The sequence below is a fragment of the Besnoitia besnoiti genome, chromosome VI (genome assembly GCF_002563875.1).
Source record: "Besnoitia besnoiti strain Bb-Ger1 chromosome VI, whole genome shotgun sequence".
Lineage (NCBI taxonomy): Eukaryota > Apicomplexa > Conoidasida > Eucoccidiorida > Sarcocystidae > Besnoitia > Besnoitia besnoiti.
The window spans coordinates 2,912,484-2,928,365 of NC_042361.1; the positions used below are offsets into that span (position 1 = coordinate 2,912,484).

The 15,882-nt window shown below is 60.3% G+C and overlaps 1 protein-coding gene across 1 annotated transcript; it reads left to right on the forward strand.

Moving 5' to 3' along the window:
• Positions 1-4,646: 4,646 nt before the first annotated feature.
• On the forward strand, positions 4,647-11,272 carry BESB_068220 (uncharacterized protein; the record flags this gene model as incomplete). Its single annotated transcript, XM_029365215.1, has 2 exons — positions 4,647-4,737; positions 4,803-11,272. 2 exons carry the CDS (start codon positions 4,647-4,649, stop codon positions 11,270-11,272), a joined length of 6,561 nt encoding a protein of 2,186 aa, XP_029218798.1.
• Positions 11,273-15,882: the final 4,610 nt, after the last annotated feature.

A 15,882-nucleotide genomic window follows, 5' to 3' on the forward strand; every position in this document is an offset into this window, starting at 1 on the left:
TTTTTGATTCCTTCTTGTCTGCCCATGCATTCACATATTCACGTCTTGCGGGCCTGCGCGTTGATGTAGCAGAAGATGAAATACGTGGTGGCAGCAGATGGCACGGGCGAATGTGACTGCAGTCAATTATGGAGACAGTAACGATAGCGGCACGACCCGAATACGGGAGTTATTTCTTCGTTTATGACATGAGGTCTGTAAAAGGGCGTACCACTCCAGTTGGTTCCAGCACTGGTTGTTTGTATTATGGTGAGCTCCGTCTCTCTAAGCTTTGGGGGGTGCTGTATAGCGGCAAACAGAGAAACACAAACTCTCACTTTGGAACGAGAAATCAGCGCTGTAATTCCCTTGATGATGCATGCGAGGCATCCCTGCTCGAATTCCACCCAGCCGCTGCACGCCTCTCCACGCGAAGCTCCGCCGTGTGACGTACTCAACCCCATTTCGCCTGCGTTCGCAGAGAAGTGGAATCGAACCGCGATATGTCAGATATTTTATTTATGCTTTCCGGACCGTCCTGTGCAGACTCTGCGCTCTGGGGAACATGTAGCGAGGTACGTCGTACCCTGGCGCGCATCTGCATTCTTTGTCGCGCTGCACAGGGAAAGGTTAGATGCGAACTATAGCAAGCCGGAATTTTCACCACCGCTTACTCGCACTTGCGAGCCAGGTACGCACCAGGATTGGACCCGTTGCCGTGAGGGGGCAATCTGACGACAGTAGCGCCACTCAGTGTCTTCCGCTGCCTCTACTCTTATTGAGGCGTCCCGAACGGGCACTGGCTGCGGGCATCTGTATCATCCAGTACTTGCTGCCCAAGGGGAGATGTGCAGAGGCGTCGCATACGGAAGCGGCATAGGGCGGGTTCAAACTACACCGACAGAGACTGTAAAAGGCAACCGCACTGCCACTTGTGCCGCGGTGAATTTCTCATGGCGCAAGTGTATGAGGATTTTACTCCTTGTTTGCAGTGGCAGACACCTATAATTTTTCTGTACGAACCACTTGTTTCTCATGTCCCCACAGTATAATGGTGGTTACCTAGTTAACCAGGTACGTGCAACGTCTTCTGTATGAGCTGGACATAGACCGCTGGTCGTTTCCGGCCAAGGCGGCGGCAACCTTTCAGGTGTGCTGTTTGTTCAGCCGCCGACCCAGGAAGACAGCTACCGATGGTGGCACATAGAACATGAGGGCAAAAACGCCGCCTCCGGCATTGGCGGCACACGGAAATTACCGGTGATGCCGTCCTCTGTAGATTCACTCAACCAGTATCAATCCCGATCGGTCTGCGTGGAACAGCGTGAGCCACAACGATGCTAGAGACATTGGTGTTTTCGGCCACGCAATGCACGATCGATAGCGATGCTTGCCAGCATCAGCCGACGACGGATCCGAATCCGACATCTACGTAATTTGACGGACGGATTGTCCGTTCACTGCCAGGTGCCTCACCTCTCCGGTGGCCTCCGTTCCCACACGTGATCTGCATCGTCGCGTAGAAAGAGTCTTATGACCAGAAGGAAAACACTCTTCATCTGTACCGCATTGCGAGCATCAGCGGCCCAGGTGCCCAGGTTAGAAGGCCTCGCGGAAGGCGAGTGCGGGGCCGCAGCGGCTAGAGTAGCCGTTCTCTGTAGCGTGGATGAGAGCGTGTATGTGCCGAATGCGGAGGCTCAGAAGATTATGGACGGCGGTGGCGCTGTGTCTGAGTCTCGTGGCGCAGAAAGGCCCACAGACCAGACTGAATCGCCTCGGCCAAGGTAGGAATTCGTGGGGTGGAGACGCAGAAGTTCCTTGCGCGATCCCGACTGTTTGTCCCACTTTCTCTATTGCGGCGTACACAAATGGTACCGGTTTGCAGGGCAGCGCTCTAGAACAAGAGCATCCAGCCTCGTTAGCGGCTCGCGCAGGTGGACCCGGTCCTACACGCGCGGGCAGGCAAAATACGCTCCCGTCAGCTGCCAATGAAGTAGCAGTCGGACCCCAGCTCGAATCCGTTGGAGGCGGCGATCGGCAGCACGACCTACACGCAGAAGAGCCAGTGGGGAAGCCTGTGCACGAAGCGAGTGCTGTGAACTCACGGCATTTCACTTCAGCGTCGCAGGTGGGGTCAGACATTAGCCATCGCAACACTGCTGATCCTAAATGTGGATACACACGGCGATGCAGCAACGAAACCGAGGTGAGCTGTCTTTGGAAGTGTACGATCGGCTTCCGTAGAGGCTGTCGACCCTGCCCGCATCAGTATCTGATACCATTCCTGACCTGATCATGGCCCTGAGTCGCCTGCAGCAGTGCTGCGCGGGGATGGTGGCGCTCGTGACACTGCATGCCTGTGTGTGCACCAGGAGCAGAACCTCCGAAGAGGCGGCATGGTTGACAATGAAGTTCAAATCAGTAAAAAACAGAAGACAGCTGATGAGAAGAAACTGGCAGACGATTCGAGCCACCCTAAAACCTACAAGCGAAAGCGAGCAGAGCGCCTTGGCAACGTGTCTGAAGTAGTAGTAGCGAGCATCAGCCCGTCATCAGACAGCACGAGCGATGCTGAGCATGATGCAGAGGGCATGCCAACTAGTGGTGAAGATCTCTTCGAACAGCAGCGCCGCCTTGAACGTAAAATAAGGAGCGCAAACAATTCTATCTCACAGCGGCGGAAATCTGTCGAGGATCAGAAGAAGAGAGAAAATTGGATTCGCGCCCAGCAGAGCACCATGCCCGTAGCAGGCTCCTTTGAAGCCTGGAGTAGACTGGAGGTGGATCTGGAGGGCATTCGGGCCCGACGAAAGCGATCCGAAGAAGGTTTGAGAAAGGTAGAGCGGCGGCGGGAAATATATAGGAATCGACTGTGGCGTACAAAGGTACTACGGAAGTTCCTAGGAACACCGCGGCAGCAGATAGAGAATGCTCCGAGCCCCTCTGGCAGGCAATGGGCTGCGGCGGCAGAAGAAAGGCCGGCAGCACTCTGGACACTCCCGGCGGCCCCGAAGACTCACCACCTCGGCAACGCTGAGAGCGGTGGCCCCTCCCCACAAGTGCGCGTAGCTGACCTACACGCAGAAGTGGAAGTTCCAGTTACTACGACGAGGACGTCGCCAATCCCCGACGGCAACAGCATGAGCGCATCAACAGAGGAAGCCTATTCCCGGCGTGGAGACACGGAGTGGCACGAGCAGTGGACGGTGGCCACAGGTGTCTCGAGAGCTACGGAAACTAGGGCAGATCAGTTGGCAAGGCCGGAGCACCGTAGCGGTAGGCTGACAGGAATTTTCTAGAAATGCAACACTGCATCCGGTAGCACTGCGCCAGCTACGCAGGCATCTTGCAGTTGCCGCATGGAGACGCCTTAACCGTCGGTGTCAGTTACACAGCTCGGGAAGGGCACGCGTTTCGAGATTCTTCAGCGCTGACAATAGTAGCCTGAACGATACGCCCCGGAGATATGCGAACACAACAGGGAATGCTGACCGATACCCAGGTGAGATATCGTACCCAGTGCTGTTGCCCGCGCGCAACCCTGCAGAGTCTACGGAATCCATACATATTTGTCATCTAATATCAGGTCCCACATCTGTATATGTTGCTTTTGCAGGTGGATTGGCAAGGCCGTTGTCGAACACTGCTTTGCCAGTGGTGGAAATTGCAGAGCGGCCCTCACTACGACTTCCTCTCGAGAGCCACGCGAGCGCAGCGGAGCCGGGTGACGTTAAGTCAGGAAGATCTTCTTCTGAGGTTATCACAGAAGGCCTTCAGGAAGGAGGAGACGCCATTGGAGAAAGGAGCGCCACGGTTGCGGAGGAAAGGAAGCAAGCACAATCTCCAGCTTTACACGGACTGCACTCCTGCTTCTTTCCTGTACATCCGGCGGTCGTATGGCGTAGTCCATTGGACGGCAAGGCCGGTGGCAGCCACCGCCACGATAGCCCGACAGATAATCTTGCTTCCACCATCGATACCTGCGGGAAACCACCAGGCGTGCTTTTAAGCCCTCAGCAAGATCTGTCTCTGACAGGTACGCTGGAGCCGTCGTCGCCGCGAATTAGCAGCCGCATTCCATTGTCACAGGAAAACTTGTGCCTAACATGGAACGTAGGAACGGCGCTGTAGGTGGCAGGTTGGAGGCCGAACAGGCATGACGCCGACGCCCCGCTGGCTGCGACTCCTATTGCTGGAAAGATCGTGTGAAACATGCATCTAGTCCCGGTGCGAGTCGGCTATGATGCAGACGCCTCCGGAACACGTTGTCCTTTGCCGTGCCGTAAACGTGCCTTCCAAACTTATCGCTACATCCAAGAGCGGCTCGGCAAATTGCCCCGAGGGTGGGAATGACCGTGGGGAAGACACCGCTCACTGCACAAAACTCACGTAGCGCGCATCAGGAAAACATCCGTTCTGCTTAGTGGGTCTTCTGGTGACATGCCGCGTCACCACAGGTGGGCTCTGCGTGTTGGCATTGGAACTACCGGTTGACCGGAAGACTGGCTCGGGTTGTCCTTCTCATTGGAGCTGCAGACGAAATCTTGGCGGCTTTTTGACAGTTTATCCAGTTGCCACCGGCAGTCCCTTGATGCTCAGGTGCTGACTTGTTGGGATGGATGGAACCGCAAGCACTGCATTTGAAATTGATGCTGCCATGATGCGTGATGATCAGTCCATTCTTGTGTGATGGCCAAACCGGATATCATCTGAACATTGTCGTGCATCTCTGTGATTTGATTGGCAGCGCGTTACTGGGTAAGCCTTGCATCGTGCGTGACATCCTTTCGGCGGCGGGTCGGTTCGCCGCTGCTTGCCCTCAGATCCCGCCGGGAGACAGAATCTAGAATATTCAGACAGTCGAAGCCCGCGGATAGCGCCAATATCAACATCCGGCCCTTGTGCCGGCCTGACGTCTCCTGAAAGTGTCGCGATGCATGGAGATACTCCTGCAATTCAAGGCCAGGCGGCAGGATGCGCATGCGTGCAGAACCGAAGTTCGCCTTACCGTCGGGGTGACACTCGCGAGAATGTGTTTAGCCACAGATCCTGCATGACAATGGACATCAGTCCTTCGGTGCCAGGCCGTCTTGTTCAACAACAAACAAACACGCAACCGTGCACACGCACTGGGCCCGAAGCGTCTAGGCCAGGGGAGCGGGCTGTACCTGGCTTACGCGCCTCACACATCGATCACCCAACGAGCCTAAAAAAGCCAGCAGAAGACTCGCCAGCTCCGGACAAAGGCACGCGGGATGCTCCAAATCCTCGACAACAGCATCTCCCGAGAGGGTTCGCCGCCACAACTGGTCAGACGGAGCCGGCGGGTAGAGAGACTGCGAGTCGAGACAGCCAAGCGGCGACAGGCATGGGGCTGCCTGGGCACTCAGCTGTGGAGCCGGCGGTGGGGCAGCACGGCAGGCAGGCTGGCGGGGACGGTCACGAACAGCTGCGTGGTCATTGGCCGCCGCCGGCGCCATCCGACGGCGGTCGGCCATGTGCCACCTCGGCGGGTGAATGCGGGCATGCGTCCCCGGCCTCGGCATATCAGTGGGGCGGCACGTCAGATGCAAACGGATCTGCGAACGCCTTAGAGCTGCTGCTCAACGACCTAGCCGACTCCAGAGCGGCCAGACCTGGATCCGAGTTTGCCGTGTCGCCATCGTGGTGGCCCGACCAACTGGAATTCGACAAGCAGTTTCCGGGCAGTGTCGGCCATTTCAGTCAGTCGGGCAGTGTCGGCCATTTCAGCCAGTCGGGCAGTGTCGGCCATTTGAGCCAGTCGGGCAGTGTCGGCCTCTCGTCGCGAGACGCCTCGGGCGCAGGCGCGGCTGACGCCGTCGCGAACGTGGCTGCAGAGAGAGGCGGTAGCGGAGGCAGAGCAATGCCCCGCCCAGGCGCGGGGGCGCCTGGTGCGGACGGTGCGGGACAGCCGGTGCCGGCGCCGATGGGGGGACCGACTGCGAGTCGAGACTGCCAAGCGGCGACAGACATGGGGCTGCCTGGGCACTCAGCTGTGGAGCCGGCGGTGGGGCAGCACGGCAGGCAGGCTGGCGGAGACGGTCGCGAACAGCTGCGTGGTCATTGGCCGCCGCCTGCGCCATCCGACGGCGGTCGGCCATGTGCCACCTCGGCGGGTGACTGCGGGCATGCGTCCCCGGCCTCGGCATACCAGTGGGGCGGCACGTCAGATGCAAACGGATCCGCGAACGCCTTAGAGCTGCTGCTCAACGACCTAGCCGACTCCAGAGCGGCCAGACCTGGATCCGAGTTTGGCGTGTCGCCACCGTGGTGGCCCGACCAACTGGAATTCGACAAGCTGTTTCCGGGCAGTGTTGGCCATTTCAGCCAGTCGGGCAGTGTCGGCCATTTGAGCCAGTCGGGCAGTGTCGGCCATTTGAGCCAGTCGGGCAGTGTCGGCCTCTCGTCGCGAGACGCCTCGGGCGCAGGCGCGGCTGACGCCGTCGCGAACGTGGCTGCAGAGAGAGGCGGTAGCGGAGGCAGCGCAATGCCCCGCCCAGGGGCGGGGGCGCCTGGTGCGGACGGTGCGGGTCAGCCGGTGCCGGCGCCGATGGGGGGACCGACTGCGAGTCGAGACAGCCAAGCGGCGACAGACATGGGGCTGCCTGGGCACTCAGCTGTGGAGCCGGCGGTGGGGCAGCACGGCAGGCAGGCTGGCGGGGACGGTCACGAACAGCTGCGTGGTCATTGGCCGCCGCCTGCGGCATCCGACGGCGGTCGGCCATGTGCCACCTCGGCGGGTGACTGCGGGCATGCGTCCCCGGCCTCGGCATACCAGTGGGGCGGCACGTCAGATGCAAACGGATCCGCGAACGCCTTAGAGCTGCTGCTCAACGACCTAGCCGACTCCAGAGCGGCCAGACCTGGATCCGAGTTTGCCGTGTCGCCATCGTGGTGGCCCGACCAACTGGAATTCGACAAGCAGTTTCCGGGCAGTGTCGGCCATTTCAGCCAGTCGGGCAGTGTCGGCCATTTGAGCCAGTCGGGCAGTGTCGGCCTCTCGTCGCGAGACGCCTCGGGCGCAGGCGCGGCTGACGCCGTCGCGAACGTGGCTGCAGAGAGAGGCGGTAGCGGAGGCAGCGCAATGCCCCGCCCAGGGGCGGGGGTGCCTGGTGCGGACGGTGCGGGACAGCCGGTGCCGGCGCCGATGGGGGGACCGACTGCGAGTCGAGACAGCCAAGCGGCGACAGACATGGGGCTGCCTGGGCACTCAGCTGTGGAGCCGGCGGTGGGGCAGCACGGCAGGCAGGCTGGCGGAGACGGTCACGAACAGCTGCGTGGTCATTGGCCGCCGCCTGCGGCATCCGACGGCGGTCGGCCATGTGCCACCTCGGCGGGTGATTGCGGGCATGCGTCCCCGGCCTCGGCATACCAGTGGGGCGGCACGTCAGATGCAAACGGATCTGCGAACGCCTTAGAGCTGCTGCTCAACGACCTAGCCGACTCCAGAGCGGCCAGACCTGGATCCGAGTTTGCCGTGTCGCCACCGTGGTGGCCCGACCAACTGGAATTCGACAAGCAGTTTCCGGGCAGTGTTGGCCATTTGAGCCAGTCGGGCAGTGTCGGCCATTTGAGCCAGTCGGGCAGTGTCGGCCTCTCGTCGCGAGACGCCTCGGGCGCAGGCGCGGCTGACGCCGTCGCGAACGTGGCTGCAGAGAGAGGCGGTAGCGGAGGCAGCGCAATGCCCCGCCCAGGCGCGGGGGCGCCTGGTGCGGACGGTGCGGGACAGCCGGTGCCGGCGCCGATGGGGGGACCGACTGCGAGTCGAGACAGCCAAGCGGCGACAGACATGGGGCTGCCTGGGCACTCAGCTGTGGAGCCGGCGGTGGGGCAGCACGGCAGGCAGGCTGGCGGAGACGGTCACGAACAGCTGCGTGGTCATTGGCCGCCGCCTGCGGCATCCGACGGCGGTCGGCCATGTGCCACCTCGGCGGGTGACTGCGGGCATGCGTCCCCGGCCTCGGCATACCAGTGGGGCGGCACGTCAGATGCAAACGGATCCGCGAACGCCTTAGAGCTGCTGCTCAACGACCTAGCCGACTCCAGAGCGGCCAGACCTGGATCCGGGTTTGGCGTGTCGCCACCGTGGTGGCCCGACCAACTGGAATTCGACAAGGAGTTTCCGGGCAGTGTTGGCCATTTCAGCCAGTCGGGCAGTGTCGGCCATTTGAGCCAGTCGGGCAGTGTCGGCCATTTGAGCCAGTCGGGCAGTGTCGGCCTCTCGTCGCGAGACGCCTCGGGCGCAGGCGCGGCTGACGCCGTCGCGAACGTGGCTGCAGAGAGAGGCGGTAGCGGAGGCAGCACAATGCCCCGCCCAGGCGCGGGGGCGCCTGGTGCGGACGGTGCGGGTCAGCCGGTGCCGGCGCCGATGGGGGGACCGACTGCGAGTCGAGACAGCCAAGCGGCGACAGACATGGGGCTGCCTGGGCACTCAGCTGTGGAGCCGGCGGTGGGGCAGCACGGCAGGCAGGCTGGCGGAGACGGTCACGAACAGCTGCGTGGTCATTGGCCGCCGCCTGCGGCATCCGACGGCGGTCGGCCATGTGCCACCTCGGCGGGCGACTGCGGGCATGCGTCCCCGGCCTCGGCATACCAGTGGGGCGGCACGTCAGATGCAAACGGATCCGCGAACGCCTTAGAGCTGCTGCTCAACGACCTAGCCGACTCCAGAGCGGCCAGACCTGGATCCGGGTTTGGCGTGTCGCCACCGTGGTGGCCCGACCAACTGGAATTCGACAAGCAGTTTCCGGGCAGTGTCGGCCATTTCAGCCAGTCGGGCAGTGTCGGCCATTTGAGCCAGTCGGGCAGTGTCGGCCTCTCGTCGCGAGACGCCTCGGGCGCAGGCGCGGCTGACGCCGTCGCGAACGTGGCTGCAGAGAGAGGCGGTAGCGGAGGCAGCACAATGCCCCGCCCAGGCGCGGGGGCGCCTGGTGCGGACGGTGCGGGTCAGCCGGTGCCGGCGCCGATGGGGGGACCGACTGCGAGTCGAGACAGCCAAGCGGCGACAGACATGGGGCTGCCTGGGCACTCAGCTGTGGAGCCGGCGGTGGGGCAGCACGGCAGGCAGGCTGGCGGAGACGGTCACGAACAGCTGCGTGGTCATTGGCCGCCGCCTGCGGCATCCGACGGCGGTCGGCCATGTGCCACCTCGGCGGGCGACTGCGGGCATGCGTCCCCGGCCTCGGCATACCAGTGGGGCGGCACGTCAGATGCAAACGGATCCGCGAACGCCTTAGAGCTGCTGCTCAACGACCTAGCCGACTCCAGAGCGGCCAGACCTGGATCCGGGTTTGGCGTGTCGCCACCGTGGTGGCCCGACCAACTGGAATTCGACAAGCAGTTTCCGGGCAGTGTCGGCCATTTCAGCCAGTCGGGCAGTGTCGGCCATTTGAGCCAGTCGGGCAGTGTCGGCCTCTCGTCGCGAGATGCCTCGGGCGCAGGCGCGGCTGACGCCGTCGCGAACGTGGCTGCAGAGAGAGGCGGTAGCGGAGGCAGCGCAATGCCCCGCCCAGGCGCGGGGGCGCCTGGTGCGGACGGTGCGGGTCAGCCGGTGCCGGCGCCGATGGTGGGACCGACTGCGAGTCGAGACAGCCAAGCGGCGTCAGACATGGGGCTGCCTGGGCACTCAGCTGTGGAGCCGGCGGTGGGGCAGCACGGCAGGCAGGCTGGCGGAGACGGTCGCGAACAGCTGCGTGGTCATTGGCCGCCGCCTGCGCCATCCGACGGCGGTCGGCCATGTGCCACCTCGGCGGGTGACTGCGGGCATGCGTCCCCGGCCTCGGCATACCAGTGGGGCGGCACGTCAGATGCAAACGGATCTGCGAACGCCTTAGAGCTGCTGCTCAACGACCTAGCCGACTCCAGAGCGGCCAGACCTGGATCCGAGTTTGCCGTGTCGCCACCGTGGTGGCCCGACCAACTGGAATTCGACAAGCAGTTTCCGGGCAGTGTTGGCCATTTCAGCCAGTCGGGCAGTGTCGGCCATTTGAGCCAGTCGGGCAGTGTCGGCCATTTCAGCCGGTCGGGCAGTGTCAGCCATTTGAGCCAGTCGGGCAGTGTCGGCCTCTCGTCGCGAGACGCCTCGGGCGCAGGCGCGGCTGACGCCGTCGCGAACGCGGCTGCAGAGAGAGGCGGTAGCGGAGGCAGCGCAGTGCCCCGCCCAGGCGCGGGGGCGCCTGGTGCGGACGGTGCGGGACAGCCGGTGCCGGCGCCGATGGGGGGACCGACTGCGAGTCGAGACAGCCAAGCGGCGACAGACATGGGGCTGCCTGGGCACTCAGCTGTGGAGCCGGCGGTGGGGCAGCACGGCAGGCAGGCTGGCGGAGACGGTCACGAACAGCTGCGTGGTCATTGGCCGCCGCCTGCGGCATCCGACGGCGGTCGGCCATGTGCCACCTCGGCGGGTGACTGCGGGCATGGTGGCCTGGCCGCAGCAGGTCAGCGGCGTGGCATGCAAGATGGGGGCGGAAACGACGACCTGTTAGGCGGGTTCCGTAATGTTTTAGGCGATTCCGGATTGCTCAGCTCGGGGTCCGCTGGAGGGACGGAGGGTGAGTTGCGTCAGTGGGGGGTAAGTCCTGGGGCTTCGGCGTGGAGCAGCGGTGCCACGCTGTCAGAGACGCAGGGCAGTGAGTGTGCGCACACCGTTCGTAATATCCCGCGACTGGGAGACTGGTATAACGGAATGCTCACGCACGCATCTGAAGGACGCGCCGTCGCCGCGAATAGCCTCATGATTGCTGGAATGCAAGAATGCCGATGGGCGTCCAGGAACTTAGGAGCGCCTACGCGTGGAATCGGGCCCGCGAAAAGTGCTTCCGAGCCGCGAAAAAGCATGAGAAAGGGTCACGACTCATTGGGCGAGATACCTTGGGCTGAAGAAGCCTTTGCAAAATCGGGCCCGGGGGGAGTGACGGCTCAAGCCGGAGCGAAACCAGATGCAACTGTAGGCGAAAGTGCCAGCCGTCCCAGGCAGCCGGAAACGCGTAGCCGTCTCGAAGGAGTATTCATGCACCTACCATCCACTGCGGCCGCGCAGTCCGGCCGTGTAAGCCAACTCCGATTCACCTCGCCTAGTGCAGCTCTGGAAGGTCAAAACCCTCTGGCTGCAACGCACGGCCGGAACCGCCGGCTGATACCGCAACCGACTGGGACGGCGTCTTTCGCGCATGGGGTATCAACTCTCCCCGAGGAGGAAACAGGGGGACTGATCATGGCGCGAATAGAAAAAAGAAGCTCCAGTGCCAACAGAGGGCGCAGAAGCCTTTCTTAGGGGGGACGGAAATCAATACTAAGTACAACCGCGTATGACGTGTTATTTGTGAAGTGTAAGTAGAGGAGTGACTCCAGGAGAGGTGAGTCACTACGAAGTGGTAGAGATACTCGCTTCTTCTTCAGAGTGCATTCGTCTCAGTCAGGGTCGGCTTCCCCGGGGGGCGTCGTCAGTCCTGGGGCTCCCGATTCTTCACTAAGTTCTCGAACTACCCGTAGCATTCCCCTTGACGATGACTCTAGTCAGTTGGGCCGCCGGTGCGCTCCTCAGTATCACATTCTGTCACATCGTGATAGAATAGTTTCAGGATAGCTGTAGCATGCGCTTGCGGCAAAGGAAGCTGCTCGTTAACATTTGTTTTGTGTCAAGCTCGCAATATACGTGTGGTTTTTTCCTTCCACTGTCAAAACAACGGTAACGGGCAAACCTGACGTAGACGCTGTTTCTAAATGGACTAGTCAAACTCACGTCTTGGCCCGACGTGGTCAAGTTCTAGAATATTTTCAATTTTTATTACAAATTCTGGCGTTCACACGGATCCGCAGCAAGCTGCGGAGAAGAGACATTTGACGCCGAACGCGTTAATGCACGTGCAGCTAACGAAGCAAAGCCGACTTCATGAACAGGGGCCTTGCTGCTTGAGAGCTGCGGCCGTAGCCGAAGCGCGAGAGAAGGAAGTCAGGCTCAGGCCACTTGTCAATGAGAGACGTAAGGTCGAAGCAGAGATTTAGGTATCAATACTGGCGTGTGAAGCACGGCGGGCTTCCAGTACGTCTCTCCGTGGCTTCCGTGCCCATCTACCACACAGACGACCTGAATAACGGCCATAACTATCGTGCTCTACGTTAGTTCTGTGCAACCACACTTTGGCCTAGTTTCTAGAATACTAACTTCGGTCTCCTCCAGCTGTTTTGCCATGTTCCACCCAAGGATATTTTAGAAGTGATACTAAGTGGGGTACCGGTTCTAAGTTACTTGTCGCCAAGGCTATTTATGCAAAATGCTGCCCGCCGAGGAGCGATTGGGATGTTTATTGTTATCGTAACAGCTGCGGTAGAAATATGGGCGCCTTTGCGTCGGAGGTAAAACCGCGGCTACGCGACGCATCCCACCTGTACGCAGGCTGGCTAGAGGTGGGAACCGATGCGTGTAACGCGTAGCGAGCGGGCGGCTTAAAGTGCTACGTCCTAGCCTGCCTTTCAGCGTAACCATAGCCCCGTGGATGCCTAACCTGTGCGAACAATATATCGCTTATCCTGTGTGCAAGAAACAGCTCTCGCACCCCGTCGACCGACGAGTAGAACATCCACTGCGAAGGTGCAATGTGAGGGTCTCGCTGCCCCGACACACGATGGACATTCAGTGAACGAGATAAGCTGGATAGGGCGAGGGAAGGGGGGGGGGCGGCCAGGACGGCGGAGAGTGGAAAAAGAGCAACAGATCCTGCAGCTTCGGAGCACGTATCTCTCTCCCCCATCATCGACTAGTCGAGAATTCTACACCGGTGCTGTACCGCTTCAATATGGCGATTCACTGGCTCGGATCCGACAACGACATCCGCGCCAACTGTCAGTTGTGTGCTGCGTGTGTGTACGCGCGTGGGCGCTCCTCTCCGGCGGCAAATGCCCTACAGAAATGTGTCTTTGCACTGGCAGCTAAGCAGCTCTGCAAGGTCCCCCAGAACTGCTCCCATCGTACGAACGCGTCAATAGGGCATGCTAGTCAATTTCGAATAGGTGGCTACTCACGGAGAACCGTGCGCATAGCTAGCCGTCCGAATGAACAGTGCTGGCGGCTCTTTGACGGGGTTGAGAGCTAGGATTTAGCCATACGGAGCTTCTATAACATCAGCGTTACCCACACCCCTCATTTTGTCGTCGGGGACCTTTAGACACGTCAGTCTTCAACAGATTGAGGATTCACACGTACGTCGCGCGACAACGAAGAGGTCACCTCCTACGGCATTTTCTTGCGAGTACAAGCAGGCCCTGAACCTGTGAAATTCCTTATTCGTGATCCTTGCAAGGGATCTGCGGCGCATGGGGAGGACCCTGCAAGGGGACGTGAGCCGCACCTCGCGCGCTGTCGCCAGGACTTGTCCTCGCGAGGTTTGATGGCCTAGAGTGCTAGCACGATGCGCACGGTTCGTGGCTGTTTCCCCCCAAGGATGCGCTGTCTCGGCTGACACGATTTTGTGATTTGAATCCAACGGCTCGCCAAAACCGGTTCCTCCACCCCGTCCGGAAGGCGGTGTTTTTTGCCCGTGTGCTATTTTCGTTCAAGGTCAACAGGCCACCAAGGTGTATCGCCGTCGTCGTAAGTAAATGCTGCGGCTCCAGCGATATCGCTAAGTAGCTCCTGTAACGTCGGATTTACTGGTGATGGTACCTGCCTTGTTGGGATGTCTCTGTTGGTGGGTGTTCCCAGCTCTGAGCGATTCGAACCGGCGTGATGTTGCCTATCACCATGGGCTCTGGACGACGCTGGTGACAGTCTCAACACAGGCAGCGTGTCGGCGCTCTCCTGCTCATGACCCGCAGCTACGCCGCCGTTGGTGGGCGCCCTGGCCTCGTCAGTCTGGTCTTCTCTTGTATATCGAGTTGGGCTGTTCGCTGTCCAAGCGCGGACAGAACGGTGGCGTTCTAAGACTTGCTCTCGCCTATCGTCTGAAAACCACATGCACTTCTACACAGCCACCGAAAGGCATGACATCCATGGCAATGCACGGAGAGAACAGCTGTCTTGCGAACCATCACCGCGCTCCCGTTCTAGGCTGGACTACGATAGGGTTGCACAGACGACCCTTTAGGTCCGCGCATGCAACTTCATCTGGTATGACAAAGGCACTACGCAGTGGTCAGTGAGCAGACGCGCCACCAGGTGCTGAGAGCGTTGAAGAAATATCCGCACTGACCACATTCCCCGTGGGGTGTGGTTCCAACAGGAATCCGCCATCGTGTTCGTGCGCTCCGTGTACATCCAAGGTCTTCAGGCTTTACGGGTGTTCGGCTGAACGTGTGAGACCGTCATTCGACTGAGAGCCAAACGGTCACTCTCGCATTCACAAGCGTGCGACTGCGGAATTACCGCTCCTGTGGTGATGTGTTTCGGCTTCGTGGAGGCGATTCCTCTTTTGTAATGTCCACGAAACTTGCGTGTCGGCCAGCAACCGGGGCATACTGTCCTTTCCATGCCGCCCTCCCCTGGACAGGTGGTTACGCGTCGTGAACGATTTTCCGTTCGCTGATCATGCGCTGTCGGTTTCGTGCCTATTGTGGAACACGTACCTTTCCGGTCAGTGGTCTCTTGTGTTACCAGCCCCGTTGATGTGAGCAGCGACAGTGCCACGTCGGAAACGACAATCTGCTGCGCGCCATACGCCCCCGTAACATTTGACTCGTCCAGGAAAGCAAGGAAGGCGCTGATCGCGTTCACCACCGGTACGGTTGTGCGCTGAGGCGTTTCTGCAGGATTCGTCTTAGCGATCTACCCGACTCCGAGGCCAGCACACGGACTTGATGCCGATTTGCTTTTCTCATATTCTGCCGCACACACCAAACCCAGGTCACTTTCCTGAGTACGCCGTGAGGCGCGGAAGGTCCTCGATGCTGAGACGGCCAGAACGCCAGTCCTGCACGACGTTGCGCACGGTTTGAGAATCACCAGGATTTTGTATGCGACATATTTGGACATGCCACTACAGGACTCGTAGTGTCACTAATGGTCGGCCATTCTCGCATTTCTCGCAGCAGCCAAGAATGAGTCCACATGACCAACTTTTTTTTCACCATGTGTCTGTGCGGATGCCGACCTGGTAGAGCAGGTGATGCATCACGAGAGACGCATCACGGAGTTTTCTGGCGATGCCCATCTACAGTTCAGCCACCAATAGCTTATTCCCCTGACATTGCAGGTCCCCACCCTCCACGCCTCCAAACTCGGGGGGTGGGGGACCTCCTTTCATCCTCTGCGGCGAAACCTGGATGCGCTCGCCGTGCGTGGCTCTCCAGCCCGACTGGAAACAGGGGACAGTCACGTAGCAACATTCCTCTTGACTCGTGTGCAAAGCCGCTGGACATGATCCCCCCCCCGTGCGCCGCCTAAAGCCGGAGGACAACGCCTGCATAACAAGCTGAACCACTGAGGAACGAGATACCGTTGCGCCAGTCTCTGGAGCGTTCATCGCTACCTATTTGGCAATATCTTTAGTCAATCCAAATACAATTATCTGCGCCCTCCGCACAAAGGGGACTGCTCCGATGAGGCCGCATGCTGCACCCACCGAATGTGCCACAGTCAGACAGTCTGTGGCCCTGCCTGGAGTTGTTCGCAATGATCTCCGGATCAGCGATACTGCTGGAACGGGGGACTGAATATAACCACAATGGCGAATAGCCCTACCTGGCCTATTACGTTTGGCACCTCTCTTCTCGTTGGCAGCGCGAGCTGACGCCTGTCAGTATCTTGCGTGCCTCCGATAGAGCCACCAGACCCCGTGTGTCTGGGCAACACGGGTGGAAGGTTCTCCGGTTTCTGTGATGCATTCGCAGCCGCCGTCGGCACTTCTCTTCTTTTTTTCCTCTGCTGTCGGTAGCGGGCTACCTTGCTTT